Source organism: Chrysochloris asiatica, unplaced genomic scaffold (genome assembly GCF_000296735.1).
Source record: "Chrysochloris asiatica unplaced genomic scaffold, ChrAsi1.0 scaffold00134, whole genome shotgun sequence".
NCBI classification, from domain to species: Eukaryota; Metazoa; Chordata; class Mammalia; order Afrosoricida; family Chrysochloridae; genus Chrysochloris; species Chrysochloris asiatica.
In genome coordinates this window covers 8,490,503-8,507,235 of record NW_006408652.1, presented here as the reverse complement: position 1 = coordinate 8,507,235, position 16,733 = coordinate 8,490,503, and the positions used below count along the sequence as shown (strand labels likewise).

The 16,733-nt window shown below is 42.5% G+C and overlaps 1 protein-coding gene and 1 pseudogene across 1 annotated transcript in view; both read right to left on the bottom strand.

The window, feature by feature from the left end:
• Positions 1-1,631, bottom strand: part of LOC102832666 (oocyte-expressed protein homolog) — a 12,005-nt gene extending 10,374 nt beyond the window's left edge. Inside the window, exon 1 of the mRNA XM_006869731.1 lies at positions 1,437-1,631. Coding sequence (XP_006869793.1) covers positions 1,437-1,631 — 195 coding nt within the window. The remainder of the gene's footprint in view (positions 1-1,436) is intronic.
• A 732-nt stretch (positions 1,632-2,363) lies between these two features.
• On the bottom strand, positions 2,364-3,925 carry LOC102832282 (annotated as a pseudogene).
• Positions 3,926-16,733: the final 12,808 nt, after the last annotated feature.

The window sequence follows — 16,733 nt, the reverse complement described above, 5'->3', positions numbered from 1 at the left end:
GCTACAAAGGCAAGAAGTGACAGGCTTACAAGCTTTCAAGAGGGAGCCTAGTTTCAGAGGGTATGGGGGAAGGTAGAATCTCCACTGAGTGGGTTCCAACCTATCTGGACGGGGATGGTGAAAGGAGATGGGGATAAGACTCTTGTGGTTCAATAGTGAATAATTGCTATCAGGACTGACTGTGAGTATTGCAAATGTAAAGGTAGATGTTTTGTAACAAAAGGAAGTGAGTGGTTGGTGTTGCAGTCCAGGAAAGGAGGATCCTGGGACCACCAAAGGAGAAGAGTGGAGTGCGGGACCCTATCCAGAGAAGCAGTGACACCAGAGATGGAGGCAGAGACGATGACGTGGAGAAATAGGGAGGCTAGGGACCCTGGACTCAGGGAGGGAGAGAGGCTGTGTGCTGAAGGCCAGGGGGCGGGCTTGCAGGGTGTGCCCTTTGGTTGTTTAAATGGCTGTATATTCCTGAGTGCTTTGGTGTACATTAAAAAACAAACAAACAGAGGGAATGGAAGCAAATGCTGTTAAATGATGATATATGGCGGGGATTGTAATCAGACCATACTTACTAGTCTGATAGAGACTGGTAGAACCCCCAAGACTTTGGCCATTAAGATATCCTTCAAACATGGAAATGAACTCACTCCCAGAGATCACTGTTCCAACTAAACAATAATGAACAATATCACCCATGAGGGATTTATTCTCCAGAACAATCAACCATAGGAGACCAAAAGAATAGCCTTTGTCTAAAAACAAAGCTTAGAACACAGGAAGGGTCAGGAGAAAAGGATGACTGGAAATTGGGAGTCCCAGCGGAAAGTGGGAAGAGTGCTGTTACACTCAGGAGATTGGAACTAATGTCTTGAAACAACATGTGCATTAATTGTTGAATGGGAAACTTACTGTAAGTTTTCACCCAAACCACAATCAAATGTAAAGTTCACATTGCCATTTTTCGGTGCCATCGAGTCTATCCTGATTCACAGTGACCCTATGCACAACAGAAGGAAACACTGCCTGGTCCGGCACTCTCTTCACATTGGTTTTCGCTTGAGTCCGTTGCTGCTGCCACTGTGCCAATGCATCTCGTTGGAGGTGTTCTTTTTTACTGACCTCCACTTGACCAGGCATAACATCCTTCTCCAGGGACTAGTCCCTCCTAACAATCTGTCCAAAGTCTGAGAGACCAAGTCTTGCCCTCCTGGCTTCTAAGGAGCATTCTGGCTGCACTTCATCCAACACAGATTTGTTTGTTCTTCTGGTAGTCCATGGAATTTTTTTCTTTTCTTTTCAGATTGGCAGGGGCCCAGCGCCTGTGGAGCTTTATTTCGACACCACTTTGTTGCAGTCCAGAAAGTCAGTCATGTCCCTTTTGGGGAGGTAGAGGGGAGAGCAGTGGTCTGAATTGCTTAGGTGCCCAGCCCCCAACTCACAGGCAGGTTGGGCCCAGCTTGCCAGCATGACAGGAGAGATTGCACCATGGGACTGGTGACCCGCTGTACAGCCCTGGCCTGTGGGCCCTGACAGAGCAGAGGGGAGCCCAGGGGCCTGCTTCTGCCCTGCATGGCTCGGCTTTCCGTCAACAGGCTTGCTGTATCCAGAGCAGGGTAGAGGCTGGTAAAGTACATGGTGGCCACCAGCCAGGGGACCAAGGGACAGAGACATAGCTCAGGAGAGGATAGAGCAAATGGCATGGGAGAACTCCATGACAGTCAGAAGTAACCCTCCCCAAGCATCCGAGTGGGGACTGGTGACCTGGGGTGATGAGATGGGAGAGATGTTTGGGCCTCCAGTCTGATCCCAGATGAAACCTTTAGGTACCAGGTAAAGGTTCTAGCACTTAGGAAGACCCAGCCCAAGGCCCTCCCCTCCCCTCTTCTCCTAGCACCCAGAGGCCATTGGCCACAGCGGCAAGTCCTGAGAGAACCTCTCTTCCAAGGGTCAGTCCTCAGTAGAACTTTCTCATCCTCCCCCACTGTCCCAGAGAACTGAGGCCCAAGTCCCCAAGCCCCCAGACTACCCAGAAAGGTCCTTTTAAAGCCAGCAAAAAGCCTTACACTTTCCACAGGGGAGGAGCTGGACCCAGAACTAGGCATCTTTAGGGTGCTCTCTCCCGGACTCCCAGTGGGGCCAGAGATGGAGCGGCAGCCTCAGGGCAGGACGGATGGGCACTAATGTAGCACACAGGCAGGGGCCATGAGGGGAGGAGAACAAGGGGCTCAAGCCACAGGCAGAGGGCAAGGCTGGTACTGACCATTGCCCTAGCCCGAGATCCTCTGAGGTCACCCCGCTCACACACAGACAGAAAGTAACAAATCCCCTCAGCCTCCCCCTGGCCTGAGCACCCCGGGCTTCCAGCTTCACCACCATATGCCTGAGCCATGGTGCTGCCGCCAGTAGAAACAATAGTGATCCTGCAAAGAATTCATCACACCATTGGCCAGCACAGCCATCTTCCCAGCCACAGACTTGACGCCCTGCTTACACTGGGCAATGTCGACTGTAGGGAGCACCGTCCCCAGAGATACACTACCTGCTCTATGAGCTCCATCCACCTCCCCCAAAGAGGTCTGAAGAGCTGATGGCACTGCTGCCCAAGACCTGGCTTCGTACTCGGAATCCATTTCCTGCCCAAAGAACATGTCCAATGAAATGGCTTTGGCTCCTGCAAATTTCTGCTGCACTTCACTGGACTCCAGGCCTGCGCTCCGGCTCTCCACTTCCTTCACGTTTGTAATTCTTTCTAAAATGGGCCGGATGCTTGAGATGGTCACTTCTGGCTCCTTCTCTTCCACCCTGTCCATTCCCCAGGTGGCATTTGTGTCCCAGCAGGGACCAAAACTGTCCCCCAAGGAGGTAGGGTTGTCCTTGTATTTTGGGGGTTCACAGGCGAAAGTACCAACATCATCAAACAAGTCCAGCTGTGAGCAGGAGGATTTTGTACTCACTGGGGTTTCCCGCTCCATCACCTGCATGTCAGCCAGCACTGAGTTGGAGCCAGAGCTTTGGGACACCAACCCCATGCCCAGCCTCTCTGCCTGCTTTGCTTCTTCCCTTCCAGATTCTGTAGCTTCTTCTCTGTTTTATGATCAATCTGGAGTTCCTGGTAGGTGACACGCATGGAGGCAACCATGGACTCCTCAGCCTGCTTCTTGGCATCAGCCACTTGCTGCTCCCAGAGTTTCTCTGCCACCTGCGTCTGCCACTCAATCTCACTGAAGCTCTGACTGCTCACCTTCTGGGCCCCAAGGCCTTCCTTGGCACCCAGCCCTTTCTTAGCTGCTGCTGGCTTCTTCTTGCCAATGATGGAGGTTTTCAGTTCCATAGAGGCTTTTGGTGAGCTGGTCAACAGGTGTGCTGGGGCCCTGTGCTCTGGCTATGTCAGACCACTGCCCTCTGAAGGCGGGGTTGGCTGCTGGAGGTACCTGGGCATTCCAGGCAGGGGGTTGGGTGTGTTCTGGGAAGAAATCCGAGTCCTTCTTCTCTGGGGATGACTGGGTGCACTACTCAGATGGTCTATCCAAAGATCAGTACCATGCCTAGCCAGGGCCGTGCTCCCCATCTGCCGGATCTTCTCCAGGTACATTTGGGCGGCTCGGCTGTTGTACTTGGTGTTGGCATCATTGGCTGTGCACCCATGTTGGTGGAAGAAAGCAGTCGCATTGGCATTCCCGCCAACCTGCATACACCTCATCTGGAACCAATCTCAGTTGAAATCCAACTCTGTGACCCTGATGAAGCTGAGATGGCCACCCAGTGAGCGGCGAAACCCGGAGCAGTCAATACACAAGAAAACACCGAATGTGATGCTGGCTCAACTAGGATTCTTGGCACCACAATCGAAGCAGGCCTTCTTGGTTGGAATCGCGTGAAGCCTCTTAAAAAGAGTCTAAATTTTGGTCTTGCTTGGCTCCGCCACCATTTTCTCTCCTTCCCAGACACAACTGCCAGTTCATAGGATTTTAACATTTTTCTCCAACACCATAACACAAATGCATCAAGTCTACTTTAGTACACAAAATGACATCCCTGCTCTTGAATATTTTAATGAGGTCTTGTGCAACCGATTTGCCTAATACAATATAGCATTTGATTTCTTGACTGCTGGTGTTGATTATGGTGTTGATTGTGGATCCAAGAAAATTGAAGTCCTTGGCAGCTTCAATATTTTCTCTGTTTATCATGATGTTATTTATTTGTCCATTTGTGAGGAGTTTTGTTTTCTTTACAGTAAGGGGAAACCCATACTGAAGGCTCTATTCTTTGGTCTTCATCATTAAGTAGTGTAAGTCCTCTTTATTCATGGAAAAATGGAATTAAAATAAAATGAAAAATTTCCACAAACTTTTGGAAACCCCCTAGCATTCTCTTCATTCCACTTCTTTGACACATCACTTATCAGAGAAAAAAATTACCAGTCTTTCTTCATTTTTTTAAACCCAAACTTGTGCCAGGAGAGAAGAAAACTAGTTCCCATGTTGAGAAAGTAAGAGCGATGCTGCTGGGGTTTAAAGGTGCTCAGATCAAAGGTAACAATCCTCCCACATGCTTTTTTACAACAGAATTCAAAATAACCACAATGCTCAAGTAAAAGATTCTAATTTTAATGTCTTTCCCACGCTAGTATTGAGCACAGAAAATTTGTGTTTACCACCATTTTAAAAAGCGCAAGGTGAGTATTGATCACACACATATAATCACATACACACAAATCAAGAAATTATACGTTAGCCTAGAATTCCTGATCAGCACTGGATTGCAAACCACAAGGTCAGCAGTTCAAATCTACCAGCTGCTCCTCAGAAATCCTATACAAGGTCAGTATGAGTCTGAATCAACTCTACTGCACTTAGCAACAACAACATCCCTTCCATATAATACTTCTGCCAGGTTGCTAACCAAAACAGAGTCAATTTCATTGCAAGTCTCCTTTATTGTCATTGCTCCCTCTCTGTGGGAGGTACTGGAGATCAACGCCCCAGTGGAAAGCCAGCCGATGACTGAGTGCTGACTTTTACCGGCACTGTCCCACACCCAAACTTGCCTGTAAACCAGGCAATTCTTACACAACAAGGGTGATTAACGTGTTTCAATGTAATTGTTTAAAAATCGGTTGCCTATTTAGTATCACTGTACAGCAGCAACACTAAATAAAGTCTGTGGCAAAATATTACTCTTAGAAATTTTCCGTTAGTCCAAGTTCCACACAATGGCTCCAGTTACTGTTGAAGTTATTTTAGTTTCTAACTAAGATGCTATTCAGATATGGTATACTTCACCCTTTTAAAGTATGTAATCCAGTGGTTCTTGCATCTTCACAGAGATGTGCAACCATCACCACGATCTAACTCCAGAACATTTTCATCACCCCAGAAAGAAAGTCCCTGTCAGTCTCTGTCCTCGCCTTCTTTCAGCCCTTGAAACCACTAATCAATATTCTGATTTTATAGATTTACCTATAGTAGATATTTCTTATAAATGGAATTATACAATATGTGGCCTTTTGTGTCTGGGTTCTTTTACTGAACATAATGTTTTCAAGGTTCATCCATGTTGCAGCATATATCAGAGCTTTATACTTTATGACTGAATAATATCCCATTTTGTTTATTCATTCATCTGCAGATAAACACTTGGGTTGCTAATACCTTTTGGCTATCACAAATGGTGCCACAATGAACATTAGTGTACACATTTCATTTTTGAGTCTCTATTTTCAAGCCTTTTGAGTATATATCTAGGAGTGGAATTGCTGGATCACATAGTACTTCTCCTGGTAGCATAGTGGTTGCAAGTTGGGCAGCTAACCTCAAGGTCAGCAGTTTGAAACTACCAGCTGTTCTGTGGGAGAGAGATGAGGCTTTCTGCTTCTGTAAAGATTTACAGCCTCTGAAACCCTATACAGGCTCCCTATGAGTCAAAACCAACCCCACGGTACACAAGCAACCAACCAATCAACCAACCATAGTAAATCTAGGAATGGAATTGTTAAATCATATGAAGGCACTCATTCATCTCTGCCAAGAAACTTGGAAGACAACTACCTGGCCAACTGACTGGAAGAGATCCATATTTGTGCCTATTCCAAAGAGAAGTGACCCAAGGGAATGTGGAAATCATCAGCCATTACCATTACTATCACACACAAGTAAAATTTTGCTAAAGAGAATACAAAAATGGATGCAACCATACATTGACAGAGACCTTCTAGTGGCTCAAGGTGGATTTAGAAGAGGACATAGAATGAGAGATATCATTGCTGATGTCAGATGGATTTTGGCAAAAAGCAGAGAATACCAGAAAGTTGTTTACCTGTGCTTATTGACTACATAAAGGCTTTGATTACAGAGAATGAATATTCCAGAACATTGACATTGTGCTCATAAGGAACCTGTACCTAGACCAAAAGGCAGTCATTTGAACTGGAATAGGGCAAACCAAATGGTTTAAAATTAGGAAAGGTGTGCATGAGGGTTGTATTCTTTCGCCATACTTATTCAGTCTGTATGCTGAGAAGCTAGAGTATGTAAAGGAAAACATGGCATCAGGATTGGAGGAAGATTCATTAACAACTTGTGATGTGCAGATGATACAACCTTGCTTGCTGAAAGCAAAGGGAACTTAAAATACTTACTGATGAAAATAGAAGATCACAGCCTTCAGTATGGGTTGTACCTCAATGTAAAGAAAACAAAAATCCTCACCACTGAACCACTAAACAATATCCATACAAATGAAGAGAAGATTGAAGATGTCAAAGACTTCATTTTGCTTGGATCAACCATCAGCACTCATGGAAGCAGCAGTCAAGAAACTAAACGACTATTGCATTAGGGAAATCTATTGCACCTATGTAAAGTGTTCAAGAGCAGAGATGCCAGTTTGAGGACTGAGGTGCACCTGACCCAAGCCATGGTGTTTTCAACAACCTCATATGCATGTGAAAGTTGGGCAGTGAATAAAGAAGACCATAGAAGAATTGATGCATTTGAGTTATGGTGTTGGAAGAGAATATTAAAAGTATCATGGACTGTCAAAAGAACAAGCCAATCCGTGTTGGAAGAAGTATAGCCCGAATGCTCTTTGGAAGCCAGGATGGACCAGACATTGTCTCTCATACTTTGGACATATAATCAGGAGGGACCAGTCCCTAAAGAAGGCTATCATGTTTGGTAAAGTGGGGCGTTAGAGAAAAAGTGAAAGACCCCCAATGAGATGGATTAGCACAATGGTGGCAGCAATGGGCTCAGGCATACTAATAATTGTGAGGTTGTTAGGTTGGTGCAGGACCGGGCAGTGTTTTCTTCTATTGTGCATAGGATCGCTATGAGTTGATACCAATTGGATGGCACTTAATAACAAGAACAGCTTTTTGAGGAGCTACCAAATGTTTTATCCACAGCAGCCTTACCATGTTTTTACTTGTCATCAGCAATGAGATACTTGCCCTCACCAGCACTTGTTGATTTCCTCTTAAAATTTGAATATGATGGGGCTTCAAAAAGTTCTGGAAAAATCCATTATCTTTTAATTCCTTTTTTAAATTTCATGAACTTTTTGAAGCTCCCTCACAGATATCCTATTGAGTGTGAAGTATTATCTCATTGTAGCTGGTTTAGATTCCTCTAATGACTAATGGTGTTGAACATTGTTTTCATGTGCAAACTGCGATTTGCATACAATACATTCTTTGAGGAAAATGTATTTTCAGAGCCTTTGCCCATTTTTTAATTGGGTTATTTCGTTTTCGTATGGAGTTGTAACCATTCTATATATATTCTTGATAAAAGGCCCTTATCAGGTATATGATTTGCAAATCTGTTCTCCCATTCTGTGAGGTTTCTCTTTATTTTCTTGATGGTGTTCTCTAAAATCTCCCTATCAATTTTAATCAAAATAATTACTAATGCCTCAGGCTGAATAATATTTTGATTTTTTTCATAATTTCTAGGAAGTGCTTCCTATATGGACCTAGAGATATTAGCCCTACCACTCTGATTCTTTGCTAATCCTTAGTTAGACTGAACCATAAACACTTTATCAGGCAAAGACTTCCAAACTTCCCAGAAAGCTTTTCATGGCTTTAAACAATAACTTTGCATTGCCAAGGCCTGTTTATGAGTCACTGAAGTCAGCGCTTTTTAAAAATTTGCCATTATTTGACTAATATGATTTTGGTCAGCGTCTTTTCCTACAGGGATGAGGTTTAGCTGCGATACTTTTAGAAGTCCTCTCTTCTGTCATTCTATCAATACTATCTCTTATTTTACACACCATGATAGCTTCGCCATCTGTCTCCCACTTAAAAATTGCTCAAAACTTTTAATTTTCCTGATATCCTTCCGATAGAGTTAAATTTGCCAACCTAGATTAACTGCAGTGTGGGGGAAGGGGAAGGGAAGAGGGCAGTCTGGGCTGAATTTATGACAAATGCAAGTTGCAGAATATTTGAAAAGCAGTGGTGAAGTAGCTAATTAGATAAGGGAATCCCGGGCAAGAGGGCAAAAGAAGCCTAATTGTGTGGCCTGGGCAACAATCACGCAGCCCAAAGACCTGCCCATCAAAGAGCTCCAAAGAATGGGAATTCTTGATTGAGATAAAGCTTCAAATGGATCAAAAGTCTTTGAGGCAGAGATGCATATAACAAACTTTTGGAATGACAGGTCCAGACATCTCCCATTCTACCTTGGCCCTTCCAAACTGTTTTTCTGAAAGTGCACATTTCTATTTATTAAAAACTCCGAGGCCACAAGTTTTGGTCTGATTGTGTGTGTGGTGGATAAAAAAAGGAAGAGCAATGGAAGTTGGGGTCAAATGAATGAGTCTGTGAGCTAAATAAGTCAAGAAAGCACAACTGCCTCCCTGCTCGAATCCATTCTTCATAAGTAATGAGTAAGTCTTATGGGATGATAGATTTCATCCGAAGCATATTGAAGGTCTAGAACTATGGAGACTGTGTGATGCTTTGGTGCCAATGGGGTTCAAACTAGGTTTGATGATGATGACAATGACTGTTTGGGGATTAGAGATCACCACAAACATCTGCTGAACCCTTAGGGTCAGACTGTTTACAAATTCTATATCCTTATCCAGTCCAGATTAAGTCAAATACTAATCAAATCAATTCAGGTAGCCTTTCAGTAGGAGACATTGGATATTAGTGAAAAATTAGCAGGCCAGTGACATGGAGACAATATTTCTTTCCCTTTTACTTACAATCATTCATTGACAAGTGATTCACATAGTTGATTGAAAGAAAGAAAGAAAAAAAAAACAAAACGTCAAAGCAAGCATGTTGTTGTTGTTGTTAGGTACCATCGAGTTGGTACCAACTCATAGTGACCTTATGCACAGCAGAATGAAACACTGCCTGATCCTGGGCCAACCTCACTATTGTTGTCACATTTGAGTCTATCAGTGCTGCCACTTGGCCAATCTATCTCACTGGGGGTCTTCCTCTTTTTCTGTGACCCTCCACCTTACCAAACATGATATCCTTCTCCAGCGACTAGTCTCTCCTGACAATATGTCCGAAGTATGAGAGATGAAGTTTGGCCATCTTGGCCTCCATGAAGCACTCTGACTGCACTTCTTCCAACACGGATCTGTTGGTTCTTTTGGCAGCCCATGGCACTTTCAATATTCTCCTCCAACACCATAACTCAAAAGCATCAATTCTTCTATGGTCTTCCTTATTCACTGTACAGCTTTCGCATGCATATGAGGCTATTGAAAATACCATGGCTTGGGTCAGGCGCACCTTAGTCCTCAAGCTGACATCTTTGCTCTTCAACACTTTAAAAAGATCTTGTGCAGCAGATTTGTCTAATGCAATATGTCATTTGATTTCTTGACTGCTGCTTTCAGGAGTTAATCCAACAAGAAAGAAGTCCTTGGCAACTTAAATCTTTTCTCCGTTGATAAGAATGTTGTTTATTGGTCCAGCGGTGAGGAATTTTGTTTTCTTTACATTGAGATGTAATCCATACCGAAGGCTGTGCTTTTTGATCTTCATCAGTAAGTATTTTAAGTCCTCTTCACTTTCAGCAAGCAAGGTTGTATCATCTGCATATCGCAGGTTGTTAATGAGTCTTCCTCCAATCCTGATGCCACGTTTTTCTTCATAGAACCCAGCTTATTGAATTATTTGCTCAAAGAAGCATACTGAGAATAATTTTTTTTGTTAAGCATTGGAATTTAATTTTGTTTCATACCATTTTCAAGTATTCATTCAACAAATGTTTATTGAGCCACTTTTGTGTGCCAGACACTGTGCTAGGCAACCAAGATATATCCATGAATAGAAAGAGGTTCTAAATACTAAGGTCAGACAGGGCCGATATGGTGACTTCAGCCCCAGAGGCCAAACACATACACACACACACACACACACACACACACACACACATTTTCCTCAGTGACCCAGAAAAGATTTGGGTCTGTCATAGCAAATCTGCAAGCCTCTTCATCTTAAGTTAATAGAAGGATTTGATAGCTTCTTCGCTCCAACTTACTCCCAGAGGAAAAGAAGCTTAAAGAAAATGTGTAGAAAACACAGGGTAGTCTTCATTCCATGTATGTCTTTCATTTAAGGAAGTTTGCTTACTTTTCTGCCAAATATGTTCTAGAAAAACTTACTTTCTCATGAAAGAACAGAAAGAGGGCATCTAAAACCTCGGCAATTCAGAAATACTTAGGGAAGGGGCAAGGAATATGACACACGTTATACACCCGCTATGTGTAGTGTTTTCTGGTATTATTTAAATATCACTAGAGTCTGGTGGGAGAAGCATCTTCATAATCATCATCGGCAGCATCATTTTACAGTTGAGGAAAATCAAGTTCAGAGAAGGAAAATGGCTTACCTAAGGTCACACACCTATAAGAGGCTAACTCATATCCTTCCACATCATGTAAACTGTCTCAAAAGTACAACTTCATGGAAATTACCTAGGTTTTAACACTGGTCACTGATTGCACTCTTTTACATTTGGCGCTGCATTTAATGAATAACAATCTACTGTGTTTATTAGTTACCATCAAATTGATTTTGACTCATGGTGACCACACATTTATAACCTATAAACTATTAAATATGTTACTTTTACTTCAAAATCCACTCCTTCTATATCTTGTGTTTTCCCACGATGTATTTTAGATCTGAGGAAGTGTATTTTTCAAAATGATTCATTCGGCTCTGCCAACTGCGAGGCAAGACTGCAATAAATGTTCCCTTGGTGATCAAGAGTGTGCCTTTGTGAACAGAAAGAAATGCTATCGAAATTCACATCATGTTTTGGACCACCACCAACTAATACATTGACATGCCAATATACTAGATTGTTTACATACAAAGTAAATGTCAAGCAAAGGGAAAACTCCTTTGTCAGTTACTAGATATTCTTCTTACCTTCTGGGACATGTCATGTTGAAGCAAAACACGTCTGCTTCATCCTGTCATTACACTTGACCTAAACTTCATTTAAAGGACTGAAGAAATCATTTTAAAGCTGTAGTATTGATTAGGCTTTAGAAAAGTATTTGCCTTGGAATTTGATTTTGAGGCTTGCCCAACAGTCACTTGTCAAGAATGCAACAGCCCTAGAAATGAATTTTAAAAGGAGACATTATTTCTAATTTCATTGAAAACAATTTTTATGGAACTTGGCAAAATGGAAGGGCAATCAATTGTCTTACCATCCGATGCTCACTTTCGACACTGTCTGGCAATCAGTGAGGTGCTACTAGCCTATGGTTGTTATTGTTAAGTGTCGTCCGGTTGATTCGACTCATAGCGACTCTGTATAGGGTTTTCAAGGAGCAACTGGTGGGTTTGAACTGCCACCCTTGTGGTTTGCAGTCCAGTGTTTACCCTACAGCACCATACCAAGAGTCTGTACAATGGTAAGGGACACATTTAAAGATCCGTTGGCATCTTGTTTTAGTATTTTCCTTATGTTTATCATTTCCTTCCTCTTCTCCGAGAATGTTTTAGTTAAGGCCCTGTCTGGCTCTGTGACACTGAAAGGACATGGACTACAGTCCTACTCAGGGAAATGTCCCCAGTCTCCAAGAGATCAAAGGGACAGAAACAGAGGTGAGTGGGGACTGGGGAGCCGGCCTTACAATCACGTACACTTGAAAGAACACCTCACTCCTCCTGATCACTACTTGTTTCTATAGAAACAAGAAAGGATCTGTGCTTTTGCTAAAATGTCCCCCTAAAGCTTTTCCTAGCACTGTATAAAACATTGAGTTTGTGCCATCGCAGTCCTCCATTTAGAGCATCATTTAACTGATCAAAGCACAAGGGGCTAAGTAAAGAGAAGCAGGAGCTTTGTTTTCAGAAACCAAACCCTCTGTACATGCAGTTCATCTCTCCTGGGTCACTTTAGGACTCAGGTATTTTAGAGGGAATACTTGAAACAAGAGTTTAATGGAGTCAATAAGGTCCGTGCACCTCCACAAGCAGAGTGTTTCCATTTTGGAAGGCTTGGGCAGTTACAGTATTTAAATGAACTGTCTCATCAGTGTCACTATAAATTACCCTTGAAAACTCCAGAGCTCCTGACCACAGGAACGTGAGTCACGGCCTTGATGCCTGTGTGGCTTAGCTTCGAGATAACGGCGAGCTCTCCCGGCTTCATTATCGCGTGCCCTTCTCCAGGGACTGCAATTGCTCAGGAGTGGCTGAAGCTAGTAAATATTGTATCTGTCTTCTTGTAATCACCAAGCAAACAGACTTGCCCTCTGTCACATAACCCACAAAGCTGTTAGGTCAGGAAAGAAATATTGAACTAGGATTGGACTTAAAAATTAAGGATGGAAATCTCTGTAGCATAAATCAAGATTAAATAGGCTACATGTCTCATCTATGAGATTTCACTCATTAACTTATCCACTGATAAATATTTATTGACTGTCTACTATTTGCCAGTCACTAGGTTAAGTGTTGTAGGTGCCGTACTACAGAAAGATTCAGTTCTTACCCATCTGGAGTTCAGAGTCTAACATGGGAGACTGATATTACACAAATAATTCCACAAATAATTAATGAGCTATAATAGTAAGAAATGCTGTCAGTAGACGTACCAAGAGCCTAATAGGGAGTCTAATAAAAGGGGCCAGAGATTCCTTGGCGTTCTGCTGATTCTTTGCTTATAATCAGCTAAAATGTAGGGTTAAGCTTAAGGTAAAATCAACTTGAAACTTGTGCATATTTTATAAAGTCATAGAATTGACAGAGATCTTGAGAGGTGAAAGACTCAGCTATCCAAGATAAATATCATTCTCTCTCCAGAGCTCCGTAAGGATAGGGCCCTCACAGGCTTCCTTGGTGGTTCATCTCTTCCTTCACACATTGGAAGTTTAGAAGAGCTTCCTTAACTAATGTGAGGTCTAAAGGACCAATGTTAAGACAATTCACTTGTAAGGTGATGTTCAGTTAGTGGTCACTAGAATGCTGCATTTCATTGCTCTGAATCAAATGCAGACCTAGGATTGAAGTCTAGAATTAGGCTGACACCTAGGATCCTCAAAGCATGCATGTTGCTATTGTTGTGAGCCATCCAGTTGTTTCAGACTTGTAGCAATCCTATACAGATAGGGTTTGTGAGAGTGATTGGTGGGTTTGAACTGCTGACTTTGTGGTTAGCAGTCCAGTGTTTATCATACAATGGGTAAAAGAACTACATCCTTGGTATACAGAACCAACAGTTTGGGCATTCAAGCACCCGTTTTCCTGTTTTGTTTTTTCTTTTACTCCAACTAAGCCTGAACTTGTGGAAAGAAGTAGGCATCTGGTTAAACTAGAGACATACAAATGTATAGTGATGAAGAGCATGAGCTTTGAAGTCAGACACACTGGAACTTGAATCCGGACTGTACCACCTATTAGTGAATTTGTTTTCTATTGTTAAGTGCCATCGAGTCATTTCCAACTCATAGCAATCCTGTATGGGGTTTCTGAGGACCAGCTGGTGGGTTCAAAGTGCTCACCATGTGGCTAGCAGTCCAGTGCTAACCCTACAGAGCAATATAAAGACTTCAATATTAGGGGATAGACTGGAAAATAGCATATTTCTGAGTCTTGGTTTTCTTATCTGCACAAGGGGGATAATAATAACAGAAGGAGTTGTTGTAGGTATTAAATGAGATAATGCATGGTAACTGTTTGACACAGTGCTTGGCAAAGACTAAACATTCAATATAGTGAAGATCACTGAGGCTATTCATCCATTTGACAATATACTTCTAACTTGTAGATTCTTCTAACCAACTGTTATGGATCAAATAGTAGCCCCTCAGAAGATCTGCCGAGTCCCAATCCCCTGTACTTGTGAATGAGACTTTGTTTGAAAATAAGGTCTTTGCAGATCTGATCCAGCTAAGCTGATGATAACAGTTACTGGTCACACTGGAGTACATTAGATGCGAATGTAATATGAACAAAGTCCTTATAAACAAGAAGAGACTGAGAGATCCAAGGAGGAATGATGACCCTGTGAAGATGCATGTGAAAACCAAGGAATAGCTGAGGCTACCAGAAGCTAGAAGACACAAAAAAGGAAGAAGGATCCTCTACTAGAGACTCTGGAAGAAGCATAGTATATTTGAGGCCCTGACATTGGACTCTCAGCCTCCAGAACTATAAGAGAATGCATTTAAGTTGCTTTAAGCCAACAGCGACACACCTAATATATATACATTGTCGTCAAGTGTTGTCGAGTTGGTTCCGACCCATAGCGACATTGTATTGGGTTTCCAAGGAGCAGCTGGTGAGCATGAACCGCCAAACTTTAGGTTCAAGCCGACTTTGCTGTCCAGTGCTTTAACCCACAGCACTGCACCAGGACCCCATATATATATTTTGTTGTTTTTGTTGTTGTTAAGTGCCATCGAGTCAGTTCTAACTCATAGCAACCCTGTATAGGGCTTCTGAAGAGTAGCTGGTGGGTTTGAACTGCCAACCTTGTAGTTCACAGTCCAGTGCTGATCCTACAATGACACACCAGGAGTGCTTGGATAGATAGATAGAAACACACACACACACACACACACACGTATTGTTCTTGTTAAGTGCCATTCAGTCAGTTCTTACTCATAGTGATGGTAAGTTTGAACCACCAACCTTGTGGCTCAAACTGACCTTTCAGTCTAGAACATACAGGGTCGCTATGGGTTGGAACTGACTTGACAGCACTTCACAACAACAACCACAAATATATAGAGCAGTGTCCTGCTGTGGCAATGTAGGATAAGTACTGGACCACAAGACCAGCTTGAAACTGCAAGGCTGGAGGTTCAAGCCCACCAGCCATGCTTCCAAAACTCTATGTTGTTGTTGTTGTTGAGTGCTGTCAAGTCGGTTCCAACCCATAGCCACCCTGAACAGGGTTTCCGAGGCTGTAAATCATTATGGGAGCAGAAATCCTCATCTTTCTCCCACGGAGCAGCTGGTAGTTTCAAACTGCTGGCCCAAACTCTATACAGGGTCACTATTACCACACTTAAGAACAACAGAAACATATATAGAGCAATCATGTATACAGTTTTCAAGGAGTGTATAGGGAGCAGCTGGTGGGTTTGAACTACTGACGGTGTGGTTAAGTGTCCAGTGCTTATCCTACAGTGCTATATCATGACTCTTGTTGTTGTTGTTGTTAAGTGTCGTCGAGTGGATTCCGACCCATAGCGACCCTGTCTAGGGTTTCTAAGGAGCAGCTGGTGAGCTTGAACCGCCGACCTTGCAGTTCAACCGGCTTTGCAGTCTGACGCATTAGCCCACAGCGCCACACCAGGACTCCTAGGAAATCAAAAAACTTCTGTGTGTGTGTGTGTGTGTGTGCGTGTGTGTGTGTGTCCCTCTCTGGTTCTCACTCTTGCCCTCTGTCTCTCTCCAGCATCTACATACCCAAACCACAAACCCCCTGTCATCAACTCTATTTCAGCTTACAGTGACTCTATATAGGGTTTCTGAGGCTGTAAAGCTTTCTGGGAGCAGAAAGTTTCATCTTTCTCTCACATAGTGACTGCTGGGTTTGAACTGCCAAACTTGCAGTTAGTAGCCCAGTATTTATCCTACAATATATCCTTCCAGTATATACATATATACACTTCTACCAACTGTGATGAGGTTTGTACCCCCCAGTGATGAACTCTGACCCGGACACGTATTTTTTTATAAAAGCAATATTTTTTTTTCTGAAAAAAAGGGAGAATAGGAATCAAGATATATCTGAGAATTAAAAAAATATGGAGGTTCTGTGTTAACTGAGTTAACAAAGATTTCTAACTGTTCTTTTCCAACTCTGAACCTAATTCCTCTGTTTACTGCAGGCAATATCAATGGAGTTTAAAGTCATTATCACCAAGTAACACCCTAAAGGTCAAAACTATGTACAAGAATACGGATTACTACATTATACTCATACCCCTGAGGTCTGTTAAACATCTTATGATGGAAAAAGCTAATAAATATGAGATATATTATTTTCATTATTGACATAGAAATGGAAGAACTAAAGACAGCAGAGAACCTAAATGCTAAAACAAATGTATTCAAATGATAATGTATTTAAATCAATTGTGGTTAATGACCTTACCATTTTTCTAGCTATATTTCCTTTGAAGAAAAACACAAATCATCTCTAAAATACACAAGCATATATAAATTGAACAATACACTACAAAAGTATCAAAAGGCTCAGGAAAGAAATCTAAAGTGCAAT